The sequence below is a fragment of the Piliocolobus tephrosceles genome, chromosome 15 (assembly GCF_002776525.5).
Source record: "Piliocolobus tephrosceles isolate RC106 chromosome 15, ASM277652v3, whole genome shotgun sequence".
Taxonomy (NCBI): domain Eukaryota; kingdom Metazoa; phylum Chordata; class Mammalia; order Primates; family Cercopithecidae; genus Piliocolobus; species Piliocolobus tephrosceles.
In genome coordinates, this window is record NC_045448.1 from 30,250,346 (window position 1) to 30,266,733 (window position 16,388).

Consider the following 16,388-nt stretch of genomic DNA (forward strand, 5'->3'; position numbering starts at 1 on the left):
TCCTTCCTTCCTTCCTTCCTTCCTTCCTTCCTTCCTTCCTTCCTTCCCTCCCTCCCTCCCTTCCTTCCTTCCTTTTTTTCACCCAGGCCAAAGTGCAATGGCATGATCATAGCTCACTGCAGCCTCCAACTCCTGGACTCAAGCAATCCTCCTGCCTCAGCCTCCCCAAGTACCTATGACTATAGATATGTGCCACCATGCCTGGCTTTTTTTTTTTTTTTTTTTTTGATTGTAGAGATGGGGTCTCACTCTGTTGCCCAGGCTTGTCTTGAAATCCTGGCCTCAAGCAGTCCTCCCACCTCAGCCTCCCAAAGTGCTGGGATTATAGACGTGAAACACTGTGCCCAGCCAACAAGTGGTAGTTTCTTAAATGTTAGTGGCAATGTGATATCTGAAATCTTATCAGTGACCTTTTTGTACACTAAAATTAATTAGTCTATTTTGCACATTGAGTGCATCTTTTACTCATGCTTAGTGTAATGCTCTGATCATTTGGAAAATATGGGTTCACTGAGTTATGCAGGTCTTCAAAATGTTGACTTGTTTCATTATACGATATCATAAAATCACATTTCTTAATGTCTCCACTGATCTCAAGCATTAGGAAGCTATCAAGCTCATGGTGGCTGATACAACTTTTCCAAAATTCTAATTTTCACTTGAAAGCTCTATTTTTATCATTAGTGATAAATACTGTCAGCCATTCTAACTGACAGGCTCACTTTGTCCATTTTTGAGAAAATGTCTGCCAAATACCCAAGTTGGAATAACTACAATTTGTTGGTCATTCTTTCAAGAAGAATGGTGCTGCATGGCACGAGTGGCTAGTTCAGCTGGCAACTCTGTCACATGACCGCTTTCCTCACGACTGCTGTTGTACTTCCGTCAGCAGCAGAAATGTTGTGGGCTGACTGTCCATTTCACTGTGTCACATATATAAGTGACATGTGGTGGAGTCAATATTTAATACAAATTACTTTTTACTGCTTCATCAAGGGCATTAATTTTTTTTGTTTGCTTGCTTTCATTTTAATCATGAGGGTGAGCTGGCGAACAACTGATGATGGCAAGTATGGTTTGCTGCCACTATGTTAATTCTCACCAAGGTGCCAGCAGTTTCTTCCACTGTTGCTTTCTGTACCCTTAGTGCAAGTGTTAACACTGTGGAAAAGGCAAACGACATCTTTAGTAGTACTATGCAAATATGTTACCTCCGTGGAGGCTCCCTCCCTGAAAGGATCTTGGCAATTGAGCTTGGAGAATGGCTGTCCTAGGCTAAATAGAATATGCCTCATGAGAGGGTAGCAGCACCATCAGCTCCTCTGTTAGCATAGATGGTTTCATTGAAAGGCATATACCTCTAGGAATATAGCCCTGTTTGCTTCAGTTGTTAGCCTCAGTGCTGCAGTTGTGATCAACTAAAATCTCCAAGCTTCTTTTATGGGAGCTACTATCAAGCAAGACTTCTTGTGTGGGGCAAAAAAATTTTGGGGGTCGGGGGGACAAAGTGAGTTGTCCTGGTCGTGTACTGCAGAATGGGTAGAGATGGAATGAAAGTGGAGCGAAGGCCATGGGGCAGGACTGCAAGGAAGGCCTTCGAGATTTGTTTCCACCCAGGGATGTTTTTGGAAGCTACATGGTGGGGGTTAGAAAGAGAACCAGACAAGAAACGGAAGGAAGGCAATGGGACAGGCTAAATATTCAAGATTTGTGTTTCCAAAACAAAGAATGAGGGGATAGTTAGAAATGGCAGCTGAGAGAGGTGTGACCATGGGACATTTGGGTAGTACCAGTGGAGGGAGGATAGAGAGAGGGATGTGCCACCCGCAGATGCCTGGAGGTGACAGGGGGCCAATCTTTTTTCAAGAAGGTAATGATGATACTGTCAAAAAGTCATGAATATTTGAAGTCATCTGTGCCTGAAAACTGTCTTTTGTTATCTGTGCCTGATAACAAGTCTTTTCTCACTGCCCCAGAGAACTTTGAAAAAATTCTCTAACATTCCAAAAGCTTCCTCATTCTACTGGACCCAGAGTTAGCAGTAGAAATTAGTGCAATTAATTAGAATTTGGAACTCCTGACTCGCAGGATGGGCGTGTGTTCGAGAGATGTTTATGAAAGATGGTGTTTATCCAAAGGATTTCCTTTTCTTTCAAGTTTCAAGGCTGGAGGCTTAAGCATCTTTGATCCAAAGGAAGGAGGTCTAGCAGTTGTTATAAGCCCTAAATCTTTGCTTAAGTCCTCTATAGGATTAGAGGCACCAGGACGAGGCAGAATAGAGTAAGGTAGATGTTCTATAACCCCAGTCCAGGGGAGATTTAAGGAAGATGAGAGTCTTAAAGATGGACAGTGAGTGGACAAGTCTCTTTGAGTAGAGACTGGAGAATATTCTTCCTTCCCTGCATCTAGTTAGTAGCCCTGCTGCCCTTTGCTACAATTCTTTCTGTTCTTATTAGCCACATTCCACGTGGAAAAGCCAGTAAAATGCAAATAATAATAATGATGATAATAAAATAGCAGGAGGCAGGTATTTCAAAAACTGAATTTCTTGCCTTCACACATTATTAGGGGGCAAAGAACGGGTGTGTTTTTTATTTGAATTAGCTGCTGCTTGTTCATTCATCCCTTGGCAGAGCAGCATGCTGGTAGAGATCTGCCCATTGTTATAAGCCAGCCCCTCGTAGGCAGGAACACACAAGGCAGTTCATTGCTGTTCTCCAGGAGAAGAAATCCAGACTTGGGGAAGCTGAGGGGCAGGCCCCTGGAGTAAGTAGAAGGAAGAGGTAGAAGAAGAGGAAGGCCTCCGGTGAGGGCTGGGGTGGTGACAAGGGCGTGGTTTGCATTCTGGCAGGCCTAACCCATGCCCTGGGGAAACAGAGGCACTGGGAGGGAAGTGATCAAGTTGCAGCTGTTTCTCCAAAGAACTTGGCCTAGGATTTGTGGGCACAAGCTCAGGAGTGCTGCATATTTGCTCCTGTCCCAAGCTACAGCTGTTGACCTCTTGGTCCTTCACTCTAAATGCTCCACCCCAGCTTTACCTAGGAAGAACCATCATTAGGAAGGTAGAGTTTACAGGGCATGTTCACACATACCTGTATTTGATTCTCTCCAAAGCCCTGCAAGATCAGCATTAGCACTGACCCAAATTATAGAGGAGTAAAGGAGGAGAATGGGCCACCGCTTCGATGAGCCTGTCAGGCACTGTGTTGGCTCTCACGGCACAGCACTGTGACCATGCCAACCATATCGTAAAGTGGAAATGGGTTTCTCATTTTACTCAGGAGGCAGCTCAGGCTGAGGCAATAAAATGATGTGACCAGGGTCACAGAGATAATAAGAGATGGAGGCGAGGAAAAAGCCAGATCCTCCAGACTCTGTGGTCTGCCTGTGGGAAGAGCAATTTTCCTGAGTAGGTTTGGGCTGATTTTTCTTATTTCTCTGCAACAAGAGAGGGTAGAGGCTTACTGTGTGGTTTTGTCCACAGTGCCTTAGGGAGCTAGCTTGGTTATGTATCTCAGGCTCTCTCCCCTCCCTCTCCACCCCCGGCCCTCCTCTTTCCTCTTTCCACCCTTGAGAAAAAGAGCAAGATGTCCAGGCTCCTGAGGTCTCAGCTTGCAGAGCTGGTAATTAGCCCTTTGCGTCCTGTTAACCACCTTTCATCTCCTCTACCTGCTGGTGTCCGCTTTCCCTATGAGCATCTCTCGGCTCTTTGCAGAGCCCTCAGCCTCTTTGTGGCCAGCTCAGGTTGTTTGTCAGAGATGATGGCTGAGAGATGCACACTCAGGGGAGGGCAGCTCTGACCAGAATTGCTCACATTTTCCATGCCAGGTGCCAGGCATCTCTCTCCTCTCCCACCCCAGGGGCAGGCAGGTTTAGGTCACCTGGCGTGCAGGCAGACAGTTGATAGCCAGCTCCCCAAATTTGGGGCCTTTGAAGCCCTGGTGTTGCCTTTCAGTTCTCCTCCATGGGCGACACAGGAACTGGGTGGGAACTGGCTCACTGACAACTTTTATGCCTAAGCGAGAAGCCTGCTGAGGAATTCCTGGTCTCCAGAAGCTTACCCTCAGGCCCGGGATTCTCTGGTCCAACAGCCTCCGCTGTTAGTCTGTCAAACAAACGCCCTGGGCTTCCCTGGAACATCCTGCTGCCTTCGTAGTCCGCATACTAAATCATCTATCCAACAAGGCAGCCACTCGCCACACGGGGCCATTTAAGGTTACATTAAATTGATATTTATATTATATCACATATAAATTTCTATTAATAAAAATTAAATAAAATATAAACTTTTAGCCACCATTCTTGTTTTTTACTGTCAGTAAATTTTTTTTTTTTTTTTTTTTTTTTTTTTTGAGGTTGGGTCTTGCTTCGTCACTCAGGCTGGAGTGCAGTGGCACAGCCTCTGCTTGTTGCAGCCTTAACCTTCCAGGCTTAGGCAATCCTCCCACCTCAGCCCCCCAAAGTACTAGGATTACAGATATGAGCCACCTGTGCCTGGCCAATTTGAGCCACCTTTCAAGTGCTTCATAGTCACACATGGCAAGTGGCTACTGTCTTGGATGGGGCAGATAGAGAGCTTTTCCATACGTAGAACATTCTATTGGACAGCACTGATCTGTACAGCCAGAAATTCCACTATCTTGCTACAAAGTCTTGAAGCTCCCTTGACCTTTCAAGTGAATTCATTTGAGTTCCCTAAATGCCGGGGCTTGTTGGGACTGGAGGCCACCAGGCAAAGTATGCCTCTGAAGAGGTAGCCCCTGTAAAATTCACCCTCACCATGGCCAGGCACTCATGCCTGTAATCCCAGCACTTTGGGAGGCTGAGGTGGGAGGATCACTTGAGCCTGAAAGGTTGAGGCTACAATGAGCCGAGATTGTGCCGTTGCCCTTCAGTCTGGATGACAAAACAAGACCCTATCTCAAGAAAAAAAAAAACTAATAAAAAATAAGAAAGGTGGCTTAACTTTTTATTTAATTTTTATTAACAGAAATTTATATGTGATATAATATAAACATCAATTTAAGTAACTTTGGCCCTTTGTGGTGAGTGGTTGCCTTGTTGGATTGATGATTTAGTATGAGGATGGTGAAGGCAGCAGGATGTTCCAGGGAAGCCCAGGGCATTTGTTTGACCGACCAACAGCAGAGGCTGTTGGAGCAGAGAATCCTGGGCCTGAGGGTGAGCTTAAGGAGACAAGAATGGTGCTTACTTTTCTACATTGTGGGGCATGCAAGACCTGGGAAGGTTCATGGTGTGTGTGAATGTCGAGGCTTCATTCCATTTGCAAAGGATGGAACTTGGTGATAGGGGTTCGCCGTGTCCCCACCCAGATCTCATCTTGAATTGTAGTTCCCATAATCCCCTCGTGTGTGGGAGAGACCTGGTCGGAGGTAAGTGAATCATGGGGGCGGTTACCCTCATACCGTTCTCATCGTGATAGTAAGTGAGATCTCATGAGATCTGATGGTTTTATAAGGGGCTTTTCTCCCTTTGCTCGGCACTTCTCTCTCCTGCCACCTTGTGAAGAAGGATGTGTTTGCTTCCCCTTCCGCCATGATTGTAAGTTTCCTGAGGCCTTCCTAGCCATGTGGAACTGTGAGGCAATTAAACCTCTTTCCTTTAGGCTGGGCGCAGTGGTTCATGCCTGCATTCCCAGCACTTTGGGAGGCCAAGGCGGGAAGATCACAAGGTCAGGAGATCAAGACCATCCTGGCTAACATGGTGAAACCCTGTCTCTACTAAAGAATACAAAAAATTAGCCAGGCTTGGTGGTGGGTGCCTGTAGTCCCAGCTACTCAGGAGGCTAAGGCAGGAGAATGGTGTGAGCCCGGGAGGTGGCGCTTGCAGTGAGCCGAGATCGTGCCACTGCACTCCAGCCTGGGTAACAGAGCGAGACTCCGTCTCAAAAAAAAAAACTCTTTTCTTTAAAAATTACCCAGTCTCGGGGATTTCTTCATAGCAGCATGAGAATGGACCAATAACACTTGGTGTCCATTCGATTCATTTCAGCCATCAGCTTTGGCAGCCCAATGTGGCTGCTGGATGTGGAGTCCAGGGCTGGCAGAGGGAGGAAGCTGTAGGGGTGGGAGAATCACAGCTGGCCGTGGATGCTTCTAGACCTGCCCTAGCCTGGGCTGAGGGTGGGAAATGGCTCTGAGCACCATAGAGAGAAGGGAAAATGATTTGTGTTTGTTTATGCCTTTCTGTAGTGCAGAGAGAAGGAGCACTTTAGGGGTAAGAGGTTTAACCAGAAGCAGTTTCTTTTGGGAACAGGGGCAGTTCTTTACTCCCTGCCAGTTCCTGCAGGCAGGCAGCATGCCTGGCTGGCCTGCCGCCTCAACCCTACCTGTCATGTGCTTGGCAAGTCTGACTCAAGTCCTTTTTTCCACTGCCTTCCCCACCCATCAAATTGCAGTTGCAACCTCTCATTTTTCTGCTGCCTAGATGATTAAAAAGCATGACTTAGTGGAAAAATGTTGACCTCCTTGGGGTCAGCCTCTGAAGCAGCTGTCAGAGATAAGATTGTGCTGGCAAATTACTCAGCAGCATTTTGCAAGACTTTCTGTTGGTTCTGGTTACTTTTTGTGTTTGGAGAGAGCTACACTTTTGAGGCCCAAATGGGTATAATCTGATAATAAAATAAGATCTCTGATGGAAGGGTTTGATTATTATAGAAATTTTTAAAAATACAATTAACAGGCTTTGTAAAAAAAAATTTTTTTTTAAACAGTGCTTGCTTCAAGCAATTCAGGGAGCAAAGTCCTCTGGCAGTAAGCACTATCAGAAGTTCAATTCTCAGACTTCTTCCAAGGACTTTAAAGACTTAATTGTGGAGTTCTCAGTACGAATGGCGCTGTTTGGAATTATTTTAATTACTGTGTGTGTATGACTGCCTCTTGCTTGGAGATTGGATGCTTACTGTAGTTCTGTTGAAACTGCTCCAAAGAGGACATTATAGTTTTAATTTTGTTTATGTCCTTAAAGTATTTTATCATCTTTATATTTGCCAAGAACTTGTACCCATCTAGTGAGACAAGAAAGTCACCTCACATCTCGAAAGGAGAAACTGAGGCCTTTGGGGTTGAGAGGACTTGACTAGAGTTATACAATGGTGGTCAAGGACATAGTGAGCGCCTGGGTTGTGTGGCTTACCCTTGTTATCAAGTGAACGCTTCATTTGAAGTCCTACAGGTCTGAGTTTGGATCCCAGTTCAGCCACTTCCCAGGTGCGTGGCTTTGAGCAAGTCACATACCTCTCTGTGCTTCAGGTTTCTTATCCACAAAATAGGGTTACAGTAGTCCCCGTTATCTCTGGGGGATACGTTCCAAGACACACAGTGGTTGCCTGAAAGCCCAGATAATACCAAACCCACATATGCTACATTTTATCCTATACATCCATACCTGTGATAAAGGTTAATTTATAAATTAGACTTAATGTGAGATTAACAATGATAGCTAACAATAAAATAGAACAATTATAACACCATACTGCAACAAAAGCTATGTGAATGTGGTCTCTGTCTCTCACAGTATCTTATTGCACTGTACCTACCTATCTTGGGACTGCAGTTGACTATGGGTAACTGAAAGCAAAACTGTGGATAAGTTGGGGGTGGTGACTAGAACTGTTGCGAGGTCTGAGATTCTGCTCAGCAAAAATTTCATCCATCATCATCATCATTAGATTTTTCTCCTTATTTTAATGAAAGACCTATTTCCAGCTTGAAATGAAATCCAATGCTTCCCACCACTCTCCTTCTCCCCCTCCTCCTCCCCCTTCTCCCCTGCCTCCTTTTGCTGGCTCTGCCCTGCTTGTCATGCCTTTTGCTTTTCCTCGGCCATCATAGTTAGAATTGGGTTTTCACTCTCCCAGCCCTGGCAATGTGGCCCTGGCACAGGCAGGCACAATCCTGGCAGTGAGGTCAGAGGATGGAGGCAGGGCCAGGCTCTGCACAGGGCAGGTGCCCCTCTCCTCTTGACAGCTTATGGTGCTGTCTTGGATCCTGAAGGTTTAGAACAAGCATCGGGACTGGGAAGCTCACCTCCTGGGCTGGGGCCCTGACTGACAGCTGCCTGGGCAGTCAAGGCCCAGAGTCTTGCTCTCCCTCCCTGCTCAGTTTTCCATCTGTGAAATGGGGCGGAGACCCAGCAGCAGCCTAATCCATTTTCCAGAAGGCTCGGGCACTGAAAACAGCAGATGTAGGTTTGAATCCTGGCTCTGCCATGTGACCTGCAGAGTCCCGGGTCTTACTATTCCTAGGGTGACAGTGAGCCCTGAACAAGGTGACGTCTGAAAGAGCTTTGTTACCTGTAGTGGACTTCCCTCCATCGGGGTCCCTCTCACCCACTCCCAAAGCTCATGCTTGGAGGGTGCCTTGTGTACTCACAGCCCGTGGGGGGCTCTGACTTCACCCAAGAAAGGAGGAAACCCCCAAAAAAGCCCACGTGGCCGCTCCTCGCTCGGCACATGCGCGTCCGGGCACAGCACCGTCCGAGGGCAGAACTTCTAGGCTGGCCAGGTCAGGAAGACAAAGCCCAGAGTTGGGGTCCTTGTCCCCCTGCCCCCGTGACCCACACTGGCCCAGCCAGTCCCTGGGCTTGTTTTCCTCCTGGCTGCCATTATGATACCTTTTATGAGCCTCATTAAGTCTTTAATGATGCCTGGTTGTACAGCTGGCTTAAGGCTTAATCCCCAGCAATAGGCCTTATTGGATAAATGGTTAATAATCACTCGTCTGCAGGGATTGGGAAGGCTTCGTTGAGGCCTATGATTCCTGGAAGCCCCACGTGGCCTGTGATGTGGTGAGAGTGTGACTTGGCTGGGGCAGCACTGCTTGGGGCTGGGATGCAGTAAGACCGGGCACCCTCAGAGCACCACAGAATTGGGAAGGCCTGAGTTTGTAAAAGGGCCTTTCTTCCTTGTCCTGGTAGTGGAGGACTCCTGTCTGCTGCCATGGGCCTGTCCCCATCTGGATCAAGGTGCAGGCAGGAGCAGGCAGCCCCCTAGATCTCTTCAAATGTGTCTCCACCACTGAAAGCTTTGCTTTCCTTTCTTGCACCATGAACACACTGTATGACCTTGAGCAGGTCTCCTGACCCCTCTGGCGCCTTGGTTTGCTCATCTACCAAATGGAGAGGTGGGACGAGATGGCTGTGAAGGTGCCAAGTGCCTGATTCTGTGAGCCCAGCATCGCAGACAGAAGCTCCTCTCTCTAGCTCTGGGGTGTGTCACTGAGGGCTGTGAATGGCAGGGACCAGCAGCCCAGCGGATTAAGTACTTAAACTGCTGGGCAAAGAATTGGGTCAGCTGTAGTCACAGGGCAGTGTGTGCAAAGGGAATCCGCAGAGCCAGATTTGACCCTGATTTTATAGCCAGGTTTGGGGTTTCTGCCAGCTCTGGGCAGGACACAGAGTAGGCATTAAAAAACAAAGCCTGGTGGACGGGACTCTGGAAAAAGAAGTAGAGTCCTTCAGGTGTAGAGCTGGCAAGAAGCCAGGAATGTTCACAGGTGAAAAAGAAAGGATCCTTGGGTTTTGTTTCCAGCCCACCTGTGACTGGGGGCCATGCCTTTCATCAGGATTTGGCTTTGACTTTACAGTTGCAATGGGATCAGGACCCGTCTACTTGAGGGACAGGCTGGTGTTGGGGCAGGGGAATCGAACGGACCCAGTTGTTTTTGTTTTTGTTTTTGGTTTTGTTTTGAGATGGAGTCTTGCTCTGTCGCCCAGGCTGCAGTGCAGTGGCGTGATCTCAGCTCACTACAAGCTCCGCCTCCCGGGTTCACGCCATTCTCCTGCCTCAGCCTCCCGAGCAGCTGGGACTACAGGCGCCCGCCACCATGCCTGGCTAATTTTTTTTTGTATTTTTAGTAGTTCACCATGTTAGGGTTTTCACCGTGTTAGCCAGGATGATCTTTATCTCCTGACTTCTTGATCCGCCCACCTCGGCCTCCCAAAGTGCTGGGATTACAGTTGTGAGCCACCGTGTGCAGCCCAGACCCAGTTTTCAATCTCATCCCATCCCTCACTCATTTCTAGGCTGTCTAATCTCGGACTACCTACTCTTCCAAGCCTGAGATTCTTTAAGCTAGCATTAGCAACACCTATTTTTCAGTATGACTGTGTGGGTTGGAAGTGATATATGTATAGCACCTGGTAGCCCGCTCACTTAGTGCCAATAATTATTCTGGGAGGTACTTAATACTATGGCACCTGTTGTATTCTTTGCACTGCTGGCGTAAAATACTTCCTGCAGAGAGAGACCAGACTTACTGTGGATAACATGGTTTGGGATTATTTTATCTGAAAATAAAATACAGAGTCCAAACAGAGTCACATCAGCCTTTAAACTCAGTGGCACTGCCCCCAAACTTTCAGCTTCAGGATTAGAATCAGAGTCTGACTGAGGGACAGTTTCCTATGTTGCCCCAGAATATTCCCCCGTGGCTCCCGCCTTATATACCCCACAGCCTCCCAAGTGCAAAGCACAGTCCCTGGCCTACAGCATGCACCCAGTATGCCACACGGATGTGCAAAGAAGGAATGGAATTTCTCTTTTCAAATATCTACATGACCAGGCACCTGCTCTGCTTTTCTTTCAGATCTTCCCAGACCCGTCAGACTTTGACCGCTGCTGCAAACTGAAGGACCGCCTCCCCTCCATAGTGGTGGAACCCACAGAAGGGGAGGTGGAGAGCGGGGAGCTCCGGTGGCCCCCTGAGGAGTTCCTGGTCCAGGAGGATGAGCAAGACAACTGCGAAGAGACAGCGAAAGAAAATAAAGAGCAGTAGAGTCCCTGTGGACTCCCATGGGTCATACCAGCCAGCATCTGTTCCTGAACTGTGTTTTTCCCATCATGACGGAAGAAGAGAGTGAGCCACAATCGTTCTGAAAATGTCAAACGAGGCTTCTGTTTTGCAGCTGCAGATCACCGAGTTGGTTTTCTTTTCTTTTCTTGTCCTTTTTTTTTTTTTTTTTTTTTTTTTTGAAACTTGCCGAGCAGTGGAGCCCTCTGACAGTTTGCAAGGCCCTCTGAGAAAGGAAGCTGCTTAGGGCCAGGGGGTTAGGGGGTGGGGGGAGCGAGTGCTGTTTTTGAGATCATTATCTGAACTCACGCAGCCTGGTAGAGGCAGTGGTGGGATTCCAATGGGTCTTGGTGGGTGGGAGGTGGGGCATGTGCAAAGCAAGCAAGGAACATTTGGGGTAAGAAAACAAACATGAGGCAAAAGAAAAAAATACATGTTTTTAAGAAAACATTGAGCAGAGAACTGCAGCCAGGATGCGCTCAGCAGACATTCACTCTGGCTGCTGGTACATCAGAAAACAAACTCTTCATCTCTCTTTCCAGTTTCACCCACCGCACCCTTTGCTTTCATTTCAGGTGTGTTGGTCTATGACAGGGAGGAGAGGAAAGGAGAGCAGGAGCCCTTGGCTGCCTGCAAAGCCAGCTGGGGGTGATGTGCAGGAAAGGAAAGGTCACCCCATTCTTCTCCACGGCCTGTCTGCTCCCAGCTGTGGTAGGCTCACATAGCCAAGGTGATTGGTTTTTCAGAGGCAGTGCTTTTCAGCTTTTCTCCCTGATATATCCATTTTGCTTCCCAGCACTTTTTAGGAGTAGTGAGAGCACTTCCTGCCCTTGTTGGAAGCCCCAGGGTGGACACTTGGCATGAAGGTCTCTCCCTCAACTGCTGCCCTCCCAAGACTTGCTCCCAGGATGGAGTGGGTGTGCTCTCCCAGGCTGGCCCTTCCTCCTCCTCACCGCCACCTTCCCTGCCCCAGCCACAGCAGCCACGGACACATGGGTCCCCAGCTCAGCTGTGGATTCCCGCCAGTCTGCCCAGCTACAGTACTCACACCCGTGGGGGTTCTTGGTCTGTTTTTCTTGTGGTTGCCAAGTGGAGAGCAGACGTGGCTTTTTCTGTGTCTCGTTGGGGAGGTGACTTGCGTGGTGGGGACAAGGCTCTCGTGGCAGCCTTGGGATCGAGTTTGAGACTAAAGGATGCCATGAGGTCCCTGGCTTCTCCCCATGTTGTTCCTGGACAAGGGCAGAAGGGAGGCATGGCAAGGGACCTGCACTGTCCTTACTCAACAGTGTTCCTCATCCCTCCCCACCTCCCACTCCTTCCTGCAAGGGCACCAGTTGTATGAGAAAGTTGGCATTTGGACTTAGCATTTCTTATCGTAGCTAAGAGCCATCTGAAGCAGCAGGTTGCAGGACAAATGCTTCAGTCCACCCGAGAGCAGTACCGTGTGGCCAAGAGGTGGACTCAGAGCCTTCTTTGAGCTAAACTCGGCCAACCAAGGCACGCAGCTTGTCCCCTCAGGTCTCCAGTCAGTCCAGGTTGACCCTCAGTTCTGGACATGTGTATATAGCTGTATTTAATACCTCAAGGTCATTGTGGCTCTGGGGATGCCGGGGCAGGAGGATGAGGGTGTGCTGTGGACACAGCAGTCCGCGGGATTCCGTTCTGGGAAGCCGATGGTCGCCGGCACCCCCTGCTTCCTCCCTCTGTTGTCTGCCTGTGTGACACACATCAATGGCAATAACTTCTTCCAACTCCTCGCAGAAGTGGGAGAGGCCTGCAGCCTGCACCGAGAGGGGCTTTCCTCTCCTCTCTCTTGCTCCCCGCTTCGTTCTGTTTTGGCTGCAGAGAGTGGTTCATCCGTACTCTCATTCCCTCGCCTCCCCTAGTGGACGGAGGCGGGGGTCTTGCCTTTTCAATTCCTGTGTTTTGGTGTCTTCCCTTATCTGCTACCCTGAATCACCTGTCCCGGTCTTGCTGTGTGATGGGAACGTGCTTGTAAACTGCGTAACAAATCTACTTTGTGTATGTGTCTGTTTATGGGGGTGGTTTATTCTTTTTGCTGGTCCCTAGACCACTTTGTATGACCGTTTGCAGTCTGAGCAGGCCAGGGGCTGACAGCTAATGTCAGGACCCTCAGCAGTGGAGCCTGCTGGGGGGACCCAGCTGCTCTTGGACAAGTGGCTGAGCTCCTATCTGGCCTCCTCTTTTTTTTTTTTTTTTTCCCAAGTAATTTGTGTGTATTTCTAACTGATTGTATTGAAAAAATTCTTAGTATTTCAGTAAAAATGCCTGTTGTGAGATGAACCTCCTGTAACTTCTATCTGTTCTTTTTTGAGGCTCAGGGAGAAACTAGCATTTTTTTTTTTTCCAAACTACTTTTTGTCACTGTGACAGTTGTAAATAAAGTTTGAAAATGCTTTCCACTCTGGTCTGGTTTCCTTTTTCCCTTCCTGTTCCGTTGGAATGGAGTGAGCTCAGGAGCAAGATGAAGTCCTGCAGGAGGCCGAGTTGAGGGAGTCCCAAGAGACGCTCCTTATGTAGTTCACCTGATGGCTTGTCCGGGGAGAATTCACTGGGGGGATTTAACCCACAGCCAAGGTGTAAACTACCCTTCTAAAGGAAGAAAAACCCAAGACATATCAGAAGGTCCTTCACAGAGGCTGGAGGGTGAGTGGGTGGGCATGTGGCAAGCGCAGGCCATCATGTAAAGCATTTACCAAGCACCTACTGCTTGGCAGACATTGGTAAGAGGTCAAGGTCACAAATGGCAATGGCCCTGGCTCTCATGGCACTGCCTTAGTGAAAAATTAAATGACGAATATGGTGCGTGCAAGGCAGGATCGAACTGGGATGCCCCGAGAGTGAACATCAATTGGGAGGGTCAGGAAGGTCTTTGGAAGCAGTGACAAGGAGAAGTTAACCAGGTACTAGGTGGCAGGGAGCAGAGGGGAGTTGGGGGCATTGGAAAAGGATTCCAACATGGAGAACAGCTTGGCAAGGCATTGGCAGATGGGGTGGGGTGGTGGAAGAGGAAAGCTTGCGAGAGGGCTACTCAGTACTGGCTAAGAGTTTAGATTTCATTCTAAGGGGAGGACCTAGCATGGTCTGCTTTACATTTTAATACCACCTGGCTCAATGGAGATGGGATAGGAGGGGGCAAGATGAAAACCTAGAGACCAGGCAGGAGGCTTTGTGGAGGTCAGAGTGAGAGAATGGTGGTTCGTAGAAGGGATTTGGGGGCATTTTTCTAACCCAAGGCCCTTTTTGCCTTCACCCAGCCCTCTTCTGGGTTCCTTAACCTTGGTAAGTATAGAAAATCCAGTGGTTTGTGCTGAAGGTGTCCGCCGGGATTTACAGAATAATGACCCAATTTAACATTAGCCTTAGTGAAACAACTAGATCAATGGATCTGCTGCCCCAAGGATAACTGGCAGGACTTTACCCTCCTCATATGGATTGCCCCTTTATTTTTCTCCAGCATCCTGAAGATGGAATTTATTAGAATGCAGGCTCCTTGAACACACCCTTGCAGAAAACTGTCTTTATTTGCAGATGACATCATCTATGTAGGAAATCCTATGAAATCTACACAAAAAAGCTACTAGAACTAATAAATTTGAGTTTAGCATGGTTGCAGGATCAAAGTTCAATATTCAAAAATTGACTGCATTTCTATATATTGGTAACAACGACAAAAAAAACAAAACACTGCATGTTCTCACTCCTAAGCGGGAGCTGAACAATGAGAACACAGGGACATAGGGAGGGGAACATCACACACTGGGGCCTGTCGGGCGGTGGCGGGCAAGGAGAGGGAGAGTATTAGGACAGATACCTAATGCAGGTAGGGCTTGAAACCTAGATGATGGGTTGCAGGTGCAGCAAACCACCATGGCACATGTATACCTATGTAACAAACCACATTCTGCACATGTATCCCAGGACTTAAAAAAAAAATAAAAGATGACAGAACATTGACACTTAAAATGCAATTTACATTAGCATCAAAAATATAAATTATTTAGGAGTAACTCTGATGCAAGATATGCAAAACCTCCAAAACAATGAAAACTACAAAACACTGCTGAGAGAAATTGAAGAATCCCTACATAAATGAAAGCACTACCATGTTCATGGATCTGAAGACTCAATGTTAAAATGTCAGTTCTCTCCAAATTGATCTATAGACTCAACACAATTGAAACCTCAGCAAACTGTTTTGTAGACATTGATGATCTGATTCTGAAACTCATGTGGAGATGGAAAGAACCCATACTAGCCAAAACAACTTTGAAAAAGGAAAATGAAGTTGGAGGACTCTCAGTTCTCAGTTTCAAAAACTTAATACAAAGCTACAGTCATCAAAACAGTGTGGTGTTGGCATCAAGATTGACAAATAGATCCGTGGAACAGAGTAGAGTCCAGAAATAGCCCCACAGATGTGTGGTTGACAGATTTTTCACAAAGGTGCCAAAGCAGCTCAGTGGGGGAAGGGAAGTCTTTCCAACAAATGGTGCTGGAACAATTGGATATCCATAGGAAAATAGCCCCTGGTGATGCAAGATGAGTCTTCACTTCTGTCTCCCACTGTCTCCATGTGACTTTTAAACAAAATAATTACTTGTTTGGAAAAAAGTTTTATCATTCTTTTTCATGGTTAGCCAGTTGCTTCAATACCCTCCTGCTTCACCCCAAGTTGCCTCCTTTTCCCTGAAGGAGAAGGATTGGGTGGCACCTGGCTGACTTTGCTGTGCTATTCGAGCTGTCTTGCATTTGAGTCCTGTGCAGCCCCTCCATAGGTGCTGTGGGGCCATTTTCTTAATGTCTAGGATCCTCAGTGTTGTCTGTAAAATGGAGATAAGACTAATATCTCCTGCATAGGAGTGTGCAGATTGAGCACCCTGTAGGTGTTCCACAAGTCAGGATGTTTTCTGTCTCTCTTTAGAGGGTCTAGTGGCTAAGGAACTAACCTCTGCCTTCTCTCTCCTGCTTTTTGCTTTGGGTCCTTTGTGGACACCAGATACAAATGGAGCTTCAGAGTGAAGACAAGATTCAGCTCCTTCAGTCTGCCTCCTTTTTTTCATCACCTTGAGAGGGGAAAGGCAAGGAGAAGAGAACTGTAATGCCTCTGCCCACCAAACATTGGAGAGGGAAGGGAGGAAGGTCTCTCAACAGGGTGGGTCTATAGCTCTGCCTGACTCCTCTTTAAAGAGAGGATCCTTGGGCAGAAAGCTGTTTGAAATGACAGTTGAGCTTCGAGTCGATTGGGAAGAGATTCCAGGTGAGGAGACAGCAAGTGCAAAGGCCCTGGGGTAGAGATTATCTCCATCTTTTTGAGGAATATCTATGAAGCTAGAATGTCTGGAGTAGAGAAAAAGAGAAAGATGAGAGCAAACACCACAGAGCAATGCCTCATGGGTCCTCATGAAGGTGGGTTTCAGAATCACTGGTGCCCATTGTGAGAAGCCTTCAGGGAAGGACGCAGGCTCACCAGGCATCCCAGCCCCTGAAATCCACTGGTCAGCCCACTTAAAGTTGCCCAACTGGTGGCCTATGGCAGTCGATGTTGATGGACCT

The 16,388-nt window shown here is 47.6% G+C and overlaps 2 protein-coding genes across 3 annotated transcripts in view; both read left to right on the forward strand.

Annotated features, from left to right (window-relative positions):
* Nucleotides 1–13,229, forward strand: part of LBH (LBH regulator of WNT signaling pathway) — a 28,525-nt gene extending 15,296 nt beyond the window's left edge. The window contains exon 3 of one of the 2 annotated variants that reach the window (XM_023217289.1): nucleotides 10,608–13,229. In XM_023217289.1, the coding sequence (XP_023073057.1) occupies nucleotides 10,608–10,796 (189 nt within the window). In that variant the 3' untranslated portion in view covers nucleotides 10,797–13,229. The remainder of the gene's footprint in view (nucleotides 1–10,607) is intronic. The other variant, XM_023217291.2, reaches the window with a different exon arrangement.
* Nucleotides 12,389–13,234, forward strand: LOC111546030. Its single transcript, XM_023217288.2, is given in 3 exon segments — nucleotides 12,389–12,584; nucleotides 12,587–12,612; nucleotides 12,615–13,234. Coding segments are annotated over 3 exon segments (462 nt in total). The 5' UTR covers nucleotides 12,389–12,415; the 3' UTR covers nucleotides 12,882–13,234.
* Nucleotides 13,235–16,388: the final 3,154 nt, after the last annotated feature.